This window comes from Montipora foliosa, chromosome 4 (genome assembly GCF_036669935.1).
Source record: "Montipora foliosa isolate CH-2021 chromosome 4, ASM3666993v2, whole genome shotgun sequence".
Lineage (NCBI taxonomy): Eukaryota > Metazoa > Cnidaria > Anthozoa > Scleractinia > Acroporidae > Montipora > Montipora foliosa.
In genome coordinates, this window is record NC_090872.1 from 30,260,132 (window position 1) to 30,275,131 (window position 15,000).

Sequence of the window (15,000 nt, forward strand, 5' to 3'; positions counted from 1 at the left end):
AGTCACTTGTAACACTATTATAACAATACTGTCTTCTAACAATAAATGGGCTCTGCCGTGTGTACTTGCTTGTTTTCTCGCCTTTTTCAACAAACATCTAAGCCAAAGCATGAAATTTATACGCTACAGTTTCTCTTTTTAATGAGAAGTCAACGATTTACTAATAAATGCCCAGCAAACGAAGCCGATTTTCTTGCAGTGACCTACGTAGACTTAATTGCCTTAAGTCGACCTTACGAGAACAGTCCCAGGAGAAAATGGTTTGGCGAGCGAAGCGTGATTTTTCGGACGCGAGGAGTATGAGCGAGCTACGAAGTCGTCGTCCCACGCGCTATTTACATGAGACGAAGGACTTTTCGAAAGTCTAGCAGTTACCGTACGCAAAATTTCTCACGGTCCAAGAGTGTACCTCCAGAATCTGGAAGTCCGTTGCAATTGGTCTACGTTAATTCCGGCTCGTTTCAGCAGACGCTCGTGGGGAAAAAGCGCATGATGAAGCCCATCAGATCGAACACGAGAACACACGAGCGAGACGGTGTTGTGGAGCGTACATAAAAGTCATGAATTTTGCGTGGGACTTTCAAGTGATGCAACGGAGACACTAGTCACTGCGATGGTTAGGATTTCGTTTGGGACGTGATGGTTTTACTCTCCGTTGCAAAACAGATTTTTTATGTCGGCCCGGTTTTTTTCAAAGCCGCCGTCAAAAATCGGGCCGACAAGTCGCACCGTGTAAACCGGCCTTTAAGCACGCGCGTTTTTCAGACGCGGACGGCAACCGGAAGAGAACATTTCGCTTGCTAGGACAATGGTGTCTCCCGGATTTTTATACTAATCATCTCTAACGGAGAAAAGATACTTAGCAATGTGAATTTGGTTGTGTAAAGATAAGTGAAAAGAGAAAACAACTCACTTCCGGTTGCCGTCCGCGTCTCAAAAACGCGCTTGCTTAAGCTCCCTAATTATTCAAGATGGCGGCGCCCGCGAAATTTGAAAGCAAAAATAGGCCATTCTAAAACTAATTTATTTCGGACACAAACACTTTCTTTGAAAATACTTTAGACTAACTTGACTGTAACGGTTATTTCCTGTGATTTAAAGTCATTTTTGAGTTGAGGAGGAGGTTCCCTTTAAAGTGTCAAGTGTATTTAGCAGGGCGGAAAGAGACCGGGCGGTGAAACGAGCGGGTCCGAGCAAAAAGGTGTGATGCAGTAGACTGGGGTCTACTAAAAAGCCTTTTCAAATGGCGGCAAGTGTTGAGATCGGCGACTCACTCGAAGAATTGGAAGAATTGTTTTTACAGGACATCACAGATGACTTTTTTGATTTGAACGAGGAAAAAAATTCTTCAGATGTTCCAGACACATAGCTGATGTTAATGTAACAAAAATTTTCCCTCTGTTCTTGATTGGTTCTGATCTCTCCTATAACCTATGGTCTTTAGGTAAATCCAAGTGTTTTGATTGGTGCTTTCTTGTTCAGGACTTTGCCATACAAGCCGTTTCCATAGAAAAGGTTATAAGCCATGGGTTTTTTTTTTTTTTTTACATTTTGTTTATATTCTGGTGAGTATTTTCACGACTCATGCTGTGTGTTGAAGGACCCAAATATTAAGCTCTTACTAACCGAGCTGGAGGGCCATACTGGGGAATATTGGTTGAACATTGTGGAACTAAAGATGGAGCGCAGCGAGGTCCATACAAAAATGACCAAGGTGCAATATTCCTCAGTATGGCTTGGGCAAGCTTAGTTAGAAAGTAGTTTATCATATGGTACTCCGGCCATGGTTGTTTCTTGAATTTGTGGCTTTTCAAGAACAAAAATTACACAGCTTATGACCGCTTCCAAATAAATGGTCGGCATAGCAAAATCCTAACCAAGAAAGAACCAAATTATCACAATGCTTGCATTTACCTCAAAACTACCTTACCGCAGGACTGAGGAGGTAAAGCTGGCAGGGCAAGCAACCCCCCACCCTTAGCTCAAGGTCTAGATCCACCCCTGATTACCACAATATTTTCTGTAGTTGAATGATAATTGAGCTAATTATGTGTCTTACTGTGAGTACAATAGTTGTGCAAAGTTTAATCATGTCTTTAGAAATCAGTAATGTTCAGAGATATTATTGGCGCAGGATATGGGGAAAGTGTTTTTATTGTCATTATTGAGAGCTTACTGAACACAGGCTGACCAGGGTGCACCTCAGGCTAAATGACATACCATCCTAGCTTACTAGTTAGTATGAAGAGTTGTACTGCGTCAAGAGAATTTGGTAAGCCTATTTATGGTTAGCTCTCACAAGCAGAAATGGTAACATGCTATTTTCAAAACAAAATAGAAAATAGAGCTAAATTTTGTTACCTATTACCATTAATTATCTGAAAATAAAAGTCTTGCCTTCCACATTATGTACACAGTGTGACATTGCAAATCTTTTAATTTGCATAATCTAAAAAAACCTTTGTAGCTTTCTTAATTGGTGTTGATAGAAGAATCCTCCTTACAAGAAGGGTTTTCTCTCCACTAACTAAAACATTCACTAATTAGCAGATAGTTTGAGGGCAATATTGTGTGTGTGAATAGTGAGTTGAGGAAAAATCATAGACAAATGTTAGGGTTAGTCTGTAGAATGAGGGGGAGAAATTTACAAAGCAAACTCTCAACCCCAAAATAAGGTTAACAAATGAAACAAACTCTGTGTGAAATTAAAAACTTTAATCACAGAAACAGCCAGATAGTACATGTATGAAAAACTGAAATTATCACGTTGGAGGGATTAACAAATATTTGACCATAACAATTATTCAGCAGAAGTGGCCGGCTTGGCGGTGATGTCTCCAAAAAGGCTTGTGGTGTATGAGGCCACCTAAGCAGAAACAGCCACAAGTCAAAAAGGGACCTTGCCGAGTACTGGAATATGTACTCATTAGATGTAGATGTAGAAGTCCTTTAAAGCCTTTTACTGACACCTTGAAAACAATATGAAACAGAGAGTTACTGTATTGATATGTACTAATTGATTGAGTAAAAGGGCTAGATCAGCCACACATCTTTTTTTCTTTTCTTTAAATAAGCCCTCAGACCCCCAAAAATAGATGTCTGTGATCCTCGAGTGTGAAATAGTTATGCTATATTTTTTAAGTTCTCTGTGCGGTGTTGCTAGTCAAGCCTAACAAAATTATACAGTCATTATTATTTTGTAAGGTATCATATTGATCAGCCACAGGTTAGCTTATTTGTTTCTGTCCAAACTGCACAAAGGCAAAGAAAACAATATGGGGTTTGGGAGAGGATGGGGAGTCTACAAATTGCTTTTCCTCAGGGGAGGATATTCTACAAGGAACTGGAATCATTGCTTTGTCCTCAGTTGGTACAAAATATGAAGGAGTTGTCATGGAATAGTATGGCTTTTTTGCATAGTCATACTAAGGGGGCAAGGACATGGTATTTACAATAACTTATCAGTTTTGCATTGTTTTGCTGTGATCCATTTTAAGTCTGGTCTATATGTTACCTCGAGATCAAACATTGTTTGCCATATTTATTGTTATGATCTGTCCTTCTGTGGAATGTTTGTTGAAGCTCGTGTTTCCATACTTTGAAGTAATTGTGAACTTGGTTTAAGTTGGTAACACGTTGATATGTTATTGACTGCAGTGGACTGTTACCTTTGAAGACATTCCAAAGCATTTTACATTTTCATAAATTCTTGTGTCTTTTCTGTGGTGTTGTTTTCATAACAAAGCCATGTATTTGCAAACTTTTTCTGACAGAGTATTGACAGCAAGCTTTACTCGTATTTTATTTAATTATCAAGATGAACTTACAAGCTCCTTGATTAAACCGTATTTGTTGTTTGGTGATTTTCCCAAGCGGGGCGAAATCTTGAAAACAGTTTTTTATTTTCGGTAAAATTGACTGCGGCGAGCGATTCGTCGCGAGCGATTTTAAGTGAGCAAGTTTGAAGTTCTCAAACGCTGCTATATCCAAATATATCCAGCTGGTTTTTTACATATGTAAATTTTAAACATATGTAAAATTTAGAGTGGAGTAATGTGGAGTACTCCTAAAAGAAGCAACGGAACACGGCTTGGTCACGATAAGCGGGACATACCTGCATCTGACACAGTCTTACTTTACTCAAATTTAAGCAGCTTCCAGGGAAAATACTCGAGTTATATTCCAACATACAAAATAGTATTGAGTTTTGGGTCAAAAATATCAAAAAGGCCTTTAAATAATACACAACTGGTGGCCCAAAAATAAAGAAAGAAAACTTGATTTCCGGTTCGTCGAGAGGATATTTTTTGGCAGCCATTAATTGCACCGGAAGAGCGGAAGGAGCGCTCGTGCCAGTCCTTCTCCGCATCACACATTGGACCAAGAGCGGACTGCCCGTTTCACCGCCCTATGTATAAGCGCCCTGGTATTTAGCGCTGAGGCACTTATAAATGCACCAATTTACTTATTGGGGTCACTTGAAAAAAATCAAATCAAATGTTGGTTTTTAAAGTGCTACTACGACCAAAACAATATTTTTGCTTTTTCTTTGGATTTCAAAACTGTGTTAACTAAACACCAAGTGACCCAAGCTTTAAGTTCTGATTTTAAAAAGACCCCTGTTTATTTTAACTGGAATTTTCTTATTTATTGGTCCGCCATTACTAATTTCAAAAATTTGAGAGAGCTGGGTCGAGGAGAAAATGACGTCAAAGACTCACTAGTTTAAGAGTGCAATGCGTGTGTACTGCAGCACGGGAGTTTCGGGCTTTCAGATTTTTAAACTCGTGTTTTGCATATAAAATAAGTTGCGTTTACACGCTGCAATTTTAAGATAGTGAGTAAATGACGTCACTTTTCCTTAGACCCAACCCTCCAATCGGTCAGTTTTGAACGTGGGTAATGGCGGACCGTGAAATCCAAAACTTACACTCAAAGTAAATAGGCTTTGGATAAATTTTGTCAGTCAAGTGTTGAGCAATCACACTTTCAAAATCTGAAGGAAAAAAATAGGTGATTTTTTTTATCGTAGTGGCACTTAAAGGAGATGGGGAAAACTTGAGTACCCGGAGAAAAACCACATGCAGCAAGGGAGAGAACCAACAAACTCACTCCACATATAAGTGACGCCGAGTCTGGGGATGGAACCTGGGCCACATTGGTGTGAGGTGAGTGTTCTCACCATTGCGTCATCCCTCACTCTCTCGAACCAGGGATACATCAGAGTGCTCGACCTTGCAGCGTGCAGCTTATTGTTGCACAGAAATAGGTCTATTAACTAGGTTGCTACAATCAGTGGCAAAAGTCTTGGGACACTCATCATTTGAAGTTGGTTTTCTTACTGAGTTTGAAAAATTGCCCCTTCCCCCCAAAACAATGTTGCCAATAGTGAACATACATTTCTTTATCTATTTCAACATTGATTGGGGGGAAGGAGTTTTATTTTGAAGTTTTCAGTGGAATTTTGACAGTTATGCTTAGTTTTTGACGTCTGAGAGGTTTTCAGGCCCATTCTGACACTAGCGTCCCAACTACTTTTGCCACTGATTGTAGGTTGAAACGGTAAATTGACCACCGCCAAATCGAAGGGGTAACGCTCGAAATGTCGGCTTTCAATTTTCTCTACAGTGGTCAATTTACTATATCAACCTAGTTGATAAACCCTTTTCAAGCTTTAGTCTTTCGTCAGAGCGAATGGATCATTTCGTTTAGAAGTCAGTTCGCTCTAACGAAGGGCTAATGCTCGAAACGCCAGATTTCGAATTTCTTTATGGTGGTCAATTTTATACCATACCAACCCAGTTGATAAACCCATTTCTGTGTTTTATTTCCCCACCGACGCAGCACCATTAAACTTTTTTATCCATTTTAGCTTGTTGGTATTTTACTCTGATCTGAAAGGTTTTTCCTCTAAGTATTCTCGCGTTTACCAACTTCCCTCAACATATAACCAGCATACCCTGATGCGACTCAGCCCAAGAGGCTTGGTACAATACAATACTTACTTAATTGACCACTCCCCATAGGAGCTTTTCAGGGCCAATGAAACAATCAACGAAACGACAGAACGCAACAGCAACAACTTTTAAGAATCCCAACTGGCCGGAGGCAAACCAGTTGGCAGTTGAACCAGGGACTCCCAGTAACAAATTCAACGAGTGGTCAGAGCGGGTCTTGAAACCGGGATCTCTGTATCTCAAGGCAAGCGTCCTAACCACTGGGCCACACTGCCTCCTTCGGTCTTCACACGACAAACTAAAGTTGGCAAATCTGTGTTGGCAAACTCAAGTTGGCGTGTGTGCAAGACACATGTTGGCAAACACTTGCCGACAAATAGAACTTGTCTCTATCCTCGCCAACTTTTTGTTGTTGGTTAACTCGTATTTGACGTGTGAACGATTGGCAAACGTGAGTTTGCCAAATTTAGTTTGTCGTGTGAAGACCACTTTACCACTTTACAGATAAAGCGGTGGGTCTAAAGACTGTGAGGACCACTAACAAATCGCGTGCGTAACTTACGCGACGAAGCCGCGTGAGCGAACTGGCGAGAGGAACACTTTTCCTCTCCCCATTCCTCTCGCCGGTTCGCTGGTTGACTTGTTTTCCTCTCGCCGGCTCGCTCACGAGGGCTTCGCCGCGATGTAACTTATGAGCGCGATTTCCAAGTGAGCCAGGTCTCAGGCTAGTGGGTCTAAAACACAAGTCACGGGTCAGTGAACTTTGTCACTTTGCTTCAGATAAATAACCAACACCAAAAGTGTCTCCCAACCCTAATCCGCACTCAGGTATACGGGAAAATTTTGGCTTCGTTGTTCATCAGTGGAGTAGGGCCTTTTAGTCTTGACCTGTGGAATGTGGCTTGTGTTTTAGACCAACCCGAGGTAAAGTGCCACACTCTTAAACCCACTGACATCTTAATAAATAAAGTTTATTAACCATACGTCGCGACAAGAAAATAACAGTTTGAAAGGCAACGCGCCTGGGCCCGGGTGTTCGAAAGACGATTAACTTAATCCAGGACTAGCGTAAACTTTTTTTTGGGTGAAAGTTTCTTTTGCTTCTTTTTCTTTTTTCAAGATTGACTTCTTCTAAAGTAAAGTTTTGCCGAATACCAGCGATGAACAGCATTTGGGAGTAGAAACATAAACTCCTTGGTTAATTTTTAATCTGGGATTACCGTTAATCGGCTTTTAAACAACCGAGCCCACGAGTCAATGGAAATCGTTAGCGACCTTTTTAAACAAGTCTTCCTGTTCTTTTCACAGAAATGTTCTCTTTATTTTTACAAGCTAACCAATTCAAGCTCAATGAGTTCGATAGTCCATTGATAAAAGGTTCTGTGAGGCCTCTTTTTAATACACAGCGGATAGATCTAGAATAAATGGACTTGGTTGTGATGAAAGTCCAAGCAAGTATACCTCAGTTTACTACCGCAAGGAAATAACAGGTGATTTGAAACAAGCGAGGGACCATGGACAAATATAACAATACACTGAATCGAAACAATTCAGCAAGTTTAAAGGTTACTGTTTCAAACACAAGAAATCAAACTGTTTGTTTTGTTCCGAAAAGTAGGGAGCTAACTCGCTGGATTTTCAGGGAATGAAACAGTTCAGAACCAACTTCCAGTATCATCGGGACTCCTAACTAAGACATTCTTCGAGCCTTCAGCATAGTCCAAGGAAAAAGATAGAACCTCATGGCAAGTTATTTGTGTCACTAAACATATTTATCTTTGTTGATGGCATTAATATCCGCAGGTGAATAACTCTCCATCATCTCGTGCTCAACATTCTCCAGTGACCACTCGTGAGTTACGATCTCCAGAGCTTCCCACTCAGCCTACAGACAAAGCAACAATTGAGACTTCCAAAGGGGATATGAGTGGAAGGAGGTGTTGTTTATCCTTTCTCTCCAAGTGATGACATAGAGATTTTACTCCAATGCTAGACAATTTTACTTGACTATAGGGAAGATATCGTTGATGTCACCTATTGTAATTAATGTGCCAACCAGAGCCTCAAAAGACCTTTTGTTCCTGTGGTTGGCACATTTTAATAACAAAAGCGATGTTTGTAAACAGATATCTTCCCTGTAGGAAACCCTTAGGGACAAAAGTTCCAACAACATCTGTCTACTCAACCATAATGTATGTCCCCTTTGATGATCCCTTCCTTTCTGGGAAAGACACTTTTAAGTTTAAAAATTTCTCTAGTAGCAGACAATCTTATTCATCGTTGATGCAATCAGATTCGTTGATAAGATCTGAAGCACCTGGCTAAGGAATGGTGGCTCAGTTGGTTGAACATCGGGGGCTGTCATGCGGGAGGTTGTGAAATCAACTCCGGCCGGGCCAACACTCAAGGTCTTTAAAGTGCTGCCTTTGTAATGACATCCGCAAATGGTTAGACTCTCTTGTCTTCTCGGATAAGGACGATAAACCGTAGACCCCGTCTCACAACCCTTCAATAGGGAGTTTAAGAAACCACGACGGCTACGGCTACGGCGACGAAAACGTCACTTCAAAATATAAGTTTGAGCTATTTTAAGTATTTCATGATTATTCCACTTTGTTTTTATTATACAATATGGGCGAAGTGTCCTATAAGAGGATTAATAGGGACGGATTTGAAGTAAAGAGTGCGGAGACTGAAAGATTCACTGTAGTTTGTCCACGTTGCAGTCAAAACCTAAAATTTGGTCATTTCACGTAGTAGTTTTGACGAGTACAGGAGATAATTGTTAAAAAATGCGTGCCGCACGTGCAGCACGATCATTTTGGTTCTTTTAACCAATAATATTACTGCTTTTTGGCGTTGTAGTTGCTGTAGCCGTTGTCGTTTCTTAAACTCCCTAATGTTCAGAACCCGTGGGACGTAAAAGAACCCACATACTACGAGTATTCGCCATGAGTAGGGCATGGAGTTCCTGTGCTGTGGGCTGTCTTCTGTGGTGTATCATGGTTGGGAGGTAAATGCTCGGAGATATTAGCTACATCAAGCTACTCTAAAATCCGAGGGTAAATAAAGATATGATGATGATGATGATGATGTGCACACATTAAAACAGTACAAATACCTTGAATGCCTTGCTGGGATCTTGGGGCATCTGCATCTGCATTTGCATTTGTTCCTGCATGACTCGAGTTTGATCAGCAGCTAACAAAGCCAAGAAAATACAAAAAGAAAAAATTGACTTAAAACGTATCCTGTCATATGATACAATTATTGCGTTCGACATTAAGAGATTTGGTTTATCAACGCAGTTGATAATGTAAATTGACCATCGTACAGAGATTCTAAAAGCTGACGTTTCGAGCGTTAGCCCTTCGTCAGAGCGAATCGAGGGATTATGGGCTACGCGTAGTTTTTGTAGTAGAGTAGGAGCTACGCTATTGGTGGTAACATGGCAACGTGAAAAATAGGAATATATTAGTTCAATGAAAAGCGTTCGTTATTACTGTGAGGATTACGGGTGCCGATTTGAAAGACGAATTTTTGTTCCAGATTCTTGCGGCTTTCCGTCGTACGTAGATGTAGGGAAAGGCCGCAGATAGCCATGTGTGTTTTGGAGTGGTTAGGCAGATTAAAATGGCGAGCGACTGGCTTAGATGCATCCTTGTCATTCTTCTCAACATCGCGAAGGTGTTCGCGGAATCGGTCACCTAGTCGTCTACCTGTCTCACCAATGTATAATTTATTGCATAACGTACAGGTTATGCAACAAATGACATTTGCGGAGGTACATGTGAAACGATCGGTGATCTTAACAGATCGCTTAGGTCCCGATATCTTGCTAGTGTTAACAATGAAAAGACAAGTTTTGCATCGTGAGCGCGCGCATTTGAAAGTGCCGGGTTGCTCGTTGGTTTTGAGCGCGCTTGATCGACAGTCGTCACTACAAACGTCACAGGTACAGTGTCACCTATCAGCGCCCCAACACAAGAAGACTTGACACTTAAATAAAGGCCCCTATGATTATTGTTAAAAGAGTTAAAGGCCAGGTAAGCCGAACACAAACCATTGTCTTGACCCAACACAAGAGAGTACATGCTTCTGAGGCCAAATACATTGATGAAATACCAGGAAACTGAACTGACCCTGAAAACAAAAACAAAAAAAGCACACACATTTGAAATACTGTTTTCTTAAATGTGAGTTGATGAGCTGGCAAATTCTGAAATTCCTGCAATCTGATTGGTTCATTCAGCATTCAGCATTACTTTACTACCAAATCATGGCAAAAATCAATACGCACTATCTTGGTGATGGTTAAATACAGTGTAATTTAATTGAAAGTTCTTTGAAAAGCATTCTAAAACACTATTATAATATTAGCAGAGCTCAGGCATGCGAAGTGCATCAGCGGAGCACCATGGGTAAGGTTTTTTGGGAAATCTATCCATGCGAGATATTTTGGTTATGACATCTGCCTACGCCCACCCGTCTCTACAGACTGTCAGGGGTAGAGCCTGAGGTGGCGAGGCAGGACAGCATCTGGGAACGCGAGTGATCATTGTGTGTCCCCCTCGGACAGAAAAGGGTTAAAAAAATCTGGGTACACTCAACTAAGCAAAGAAAGCCTTGAGAAATAGAGCGAGAGACAAAACACTTATTTACAGTGGTTAGCTTTCAGGCAGTTTTCCTTCTTAATGCATGCCTCACTGCCTCACATATTTTGTAAAACTCACTAAAACGAACAAGGCCTGTTCAAACACATTTGCGATTCTGTGTTGACAGAGGTTCTAGCATATTATTTCAACGATCACATTTATAGGTTTTTTGTGTGTAATTGATGTCCAGTCGTGAGCTGCTTTGTTCGAGTGTGAAACTGCAGTCGAGTAAGCGAATTTACTACGCTTTAGCTTTTTAATTAGCAAGATTTTTCATGTTGTTCTAAACTGCAGAGAGGTGTCAATTAAGATTATCAGTCAAACAGGAAATGTTGTGAAAGAGATTACTGTGAATGTAACTTTAGTTTTAGTTGTTGATCAAAATTGTTGGTTATTGTTTGCAACGCTTGTTTGTTTACTGTTGTCATCTCAGAGGTGTTTGATCTCTGTTAACTGTATACACTAATGATGATTAATTTTGTACTTTATGGAGAACCATAGTTATCTCCGTATTCACTATATTGCTTTCTGGGGTTAGAAATGGGAGCTCTGCTTATCTACATATTATTATTGTAATATATTATTTGTCTTAAATGTGACCAGAAGAGCATCATTTTATTCCCTTCACAAAGGACCAAGTTTACATCATTCACCAACCTTTGATGGTCCATGGTGTTAAGCCTCACTGTGGAACATCTTAATTTAACTTTTTCCCAACAGGGACTTCCCAACTGGTGAATAAAAAACTACATTGTGCAAAAAGTCCCAGCTTCAATCTGCCATGGGGTGTCAAAGCAAAGCTTACTTAGGCGTAACAAGTATTTGTGAAATGCATGAATGAAGGATTCATAACACCTGTGTGCCTGTTTTAATCCTTGGTCTTCTACATGCAAATAATACACATACCATGAGGCATCTAGAGTTGTTAAGTCTATTCCACGCTGCAACATTGCCTTGAACCGCAACGTCAATGGGAAGGGTACTTTAGCTGACAAGAAAAAAAAAATGAAGTCTGGGAACAGGCTTTCGGGTAACAATGAGTTGACTTTTCCAGGGTTTTCAACAACATCAGGAGACTGCCAAAACTTGCTGGTTATTTAACTTGAACTTGATGCACACCGCAATTGAGAATTCCCCCAGATGTCACATTGTAACACAAAAACATGAACCACAGAACACAAACCTTAGATCAGCCAAACTTTGTTCACAAAAAAAAAAAAAAAAAGAAAAAGGATCTTGTTCCAAAATGCAGGACGTGCATTATAAGAGGGCCAAATTTGAAATACTTCCCAGAAGAGCATGCCTAAGACCCCTCAAGAAGCCCCCTCTGTTGGCACTTGTGGTCCCTTCTCCACCGACCCCTTAAATTTTGCCACCTACCCAAGTGATCATTGCCATACATAACGGAGATGATTTACAACAATGCTGCTGATATGTTTCTTTAAATAATGTGTCTAAAGGAAGGACACGTTTAAGGTTGCAAGATAAAGACGACGCAACTTAAAGCAAAGGAAGATTTCATAACTTTTCAATAATATTTGGGCCCCGTAGATCGGGGACCACTACCAGTATGAGTTTCTTTCGTTTTGAGCACATGCACTTCGAAAAATGTCGGCCTCCAAACCATATCCGCATGCTCAGTATGGAAAACGCTTAGTTGTAGTTGTCCTTGTTCTCTAATCTAAAGGCTCCTATTATCTTCCCTTTGCTTTTATAAATCACTAACAACCCAAAATACATTTTGGAACAATACAGTACCGCTCAAAAGTAAGTTACCACCTCACGTCGCTATCATTAACAAAATGGTGTTCTGGGTTATGAATGCACAATAACAATAGTAGGCACCATCCTAAGTACTTCAAAAAAATTAATGCAAAACAGGTTAAAACAGTCAAAAAGTAGGATCCATACAGCAATGCCAGACCCCTTTGTTTTTGCCCAGCAACAATGAGACGCCTTACTTGTAATAAAGCCTGAATAATGCCAATTTATCCAGCCACCAATCAGGATCATTGGTAACACATTTGTGATGTTTCCTTTGGCCATGTCAACCATCATTGTTGGGTCTAAGAAAGCCAAGCAAAATGTGACAGTAAAGTGAATCAAACAGGACTGTGCACTGTTCACTTGTGCGAAATTCCTGTTTTGGACCAGGGTAACAACTGTCTAATAAATTATGCAGATTTGAGTGACACTATACGTGATGTACATGTACAAGTTACACTGTATTTGCAACATTTTTATTCACTTGCGGCCGAACTTCCATGTGAATAAACCATACCGGATCAGTCCACATGAAGTGTGACAACTGTACACTGTCAGTCAATCATTTATTGATTTGGTTAAAAGAATAAGGAGGGTAGGGAGGGCTTGAAAGAGAGGCGGGCTTGATAACATTCTTCCTCTGAAAAAGGGGGGGGGGGGGGTTCTTACTAGACAGGGGGTCTTAACAGAGGATTTACAGTATATGCAGTACACCTGAAAAACTCATGTGGTTTTAACAGGATTTCAACCCATGACCTCTGCGATACCAGCACAATAATACTCTACCAATTGAGCTATGAAGCCACTCAATAGGGAGAACCTGAATTTGTTGTTGGGCTCATGTGCTCCTGTGAAAGGACTCGACAAATGAAATAAATGTACCGGTATATGTTTGAAGTGTGGGTTACAGATAAAAGACAGAGGTGTCTTAAAAACATTATTGTCCAGAAAAGTGCGAGGATAACTTCTCCCTTTCATAAATTTTGTAATCCGCAATTCAAATATATATATATACATATGTTGCAGGTCATTTTGTTCCTTAGGTTAAACTGCAACCACACTTTAACTTTTTTCAACCTAGATCGAGTTGTTTGAACCTACAATCAGGGACAAAATTAGTTGACACATTGTGTGTGAAAAGTGTATTTTAAGTGTAAAATACAACTATCATTTGAATCATGCTCTAAATTATTGAGAAGACCCCCCCTCCCCATTCAATGTTGCCAGTTTGTACCTAAATATCACAGGAATGACAGTGCAACATTGTTTGGGGGGAAGGGGGATGAATTGGACTGCCTAAGAAGGCTAAAAGATAGAACCAATGCGTAATAGGGGGTAGAAATGGTTAATGTGTCAACAATTTTGTTGCTGATTGTAGGTCAGTTTGGGGCAGGTACAAAACACAGGTCACAGGTCATTGTTTTACCAATACAGAGACAACCCCAACAGTTAACAAATGCTAACAATAGGCCTAATTAGTGTAAGCTTAAAGTTAGCTTTAATGAATGTTTAGGATACTATCTGTATTGGTAAAACAATAACCTGTGACCTGCCTTTTGTGCCTCCCCTAGAATGACCTAGGTTGAAACAAGTTGACCAGCAGCTGAAAGTTGAAACAAAATGACCTTGTTTGGTTGCAAATTATAAAGCTAAGGAACAAAATGACCTGCAACAATACATTAACTTTTTTTATGAAAGTAAATGAATGGAACAAATAACAAAATGATTCAACTACTACTACTACTAATTTATTATTATAAATAATGATAATGATTATTACTGTACATACCTGATATGGGATTCTTCACTGGTCCCTTCCTGTCCTGTGTCTTAAAGTAGCCCTCTTGTTCGTCGTTGAAGAAATGCCTTCGCATTTCAAAAGACTAAGGTAGCAAACAATGTGATTAAATAGATGACGTTAATGACCAATAATTCTTATTATTTAGACAAAAACAAAGGTATTTCAACAATAGGGCAACCAGAGTGCAAAATGAAGTGTTGGTGAGATACATGTATTCATTGTCATTTTCCCTACATCACATATGGTATGAAGTGCAACTCTAGTCCATTTCATTTTATTTACATGTAGGTACTAATTGTTTTCCTCCAGTTTATACTGGTTACAACAGCAAGGATAATATTACCCCACAATATACAAGCACAGGTCAGATAGGGGTATACATGTACAAGTGCCTCATAAATACTGTACTTATCATAGCTTGAGTTGTAGTCTGTGTGTAACAACCCCGTACATTATAATAGCCACTGAAATTTCAAGTGAAACTTGAAACTTCAAACACTAGAGTGCTCAGTATTGTACTGTTATTCGCCACCCTAACAAACACTCCAAAACACAGGTTGTCTTCCCAATTTCCAAGGTTTAATTTAGCCACCTATTTAAAATGAAGGTACCCTTTACTAGGTAATTCATGTGAGAGGGGTTTATGGCAGCTTTAAAATGCTGCTAACTGTAATGAGGGAATTTGAACTTGTTGTTGTTGTTGTTGTTATTGACCCCTGGGAGTAAGACTTAACATATTTTACTTTATTATATAAACACCAATGAGGGGTGCAGGGATGGCGCAGTGTTGAGAGCACTCGCCTCCCACCAATGTGGCCCGGGT

At 40.0% G+C, this 15,000-nt stretch overlaps 1 protein-coding gene and 1 long non-coding RNA gene across 2 annotated transcripts in view; one reads left to right on the forward strand and one right to left on the reverse strand.

Annotated features, from left to right (window-relative positions):
* Nucleotides 1-780, forward strand: part of LOC138000584 (uncharacterized) — a 5,470-nt gene extending 4,690 nt beyond the window's left edge. Inside the window, exon 3 of the long non-coding RNA XR_011123162.1 lies at nucleotides 1-780. This exon is cut by the window's left edge and continues 196 nt beyond it. This is a non-coding gene — a long non-coding RNA (uncharacterized lncRNA).
* A 6,138-nt stretch (nucleotides 781-6,918) lies between these two features.
* The window catches only part of LOC138000586 (ER membrane protein complex subunit 3-like), a 22,897-nt gene continuing 14,815 nt past the window's right edge, over nucleotides 6,919-15,000 (reverse strand). Inside the window, exons 3-8 of the mRNA XM_068847113.1 lie at nucleotides 14,166-14,259; nucleotides 12,574-12,678; nucleotides 11,519-11,600; nucleotides 10,021-10,100; nucleotides 9,079-9,158; nucleotides 6,919-7,842 (exon numbers count right to left, since the gene is read on the reverse strand). Coding sequence (XP_068703214.1) covers nucleotides 7,720-7,842; nucleotides 9,079-9,158; nucleotides 10,021-10,100; nucleotides 11,519-11,600; nucleotides 12,574-12,678; nucleotides 14,166-14,259 — 564 coding nt within the window. The 3' untranslated portion in view covers nucleotides 6,919-7,719. The remainder of the gene's footprint in view (nucleotides 7,843-9,078; nucleotides 9,159-10,020; nucleotides 10,101-11,518; nucleotides 11,601-12,573; nucleotides 12,679-14,165; nucleotides 14,260-15,000) is intronic.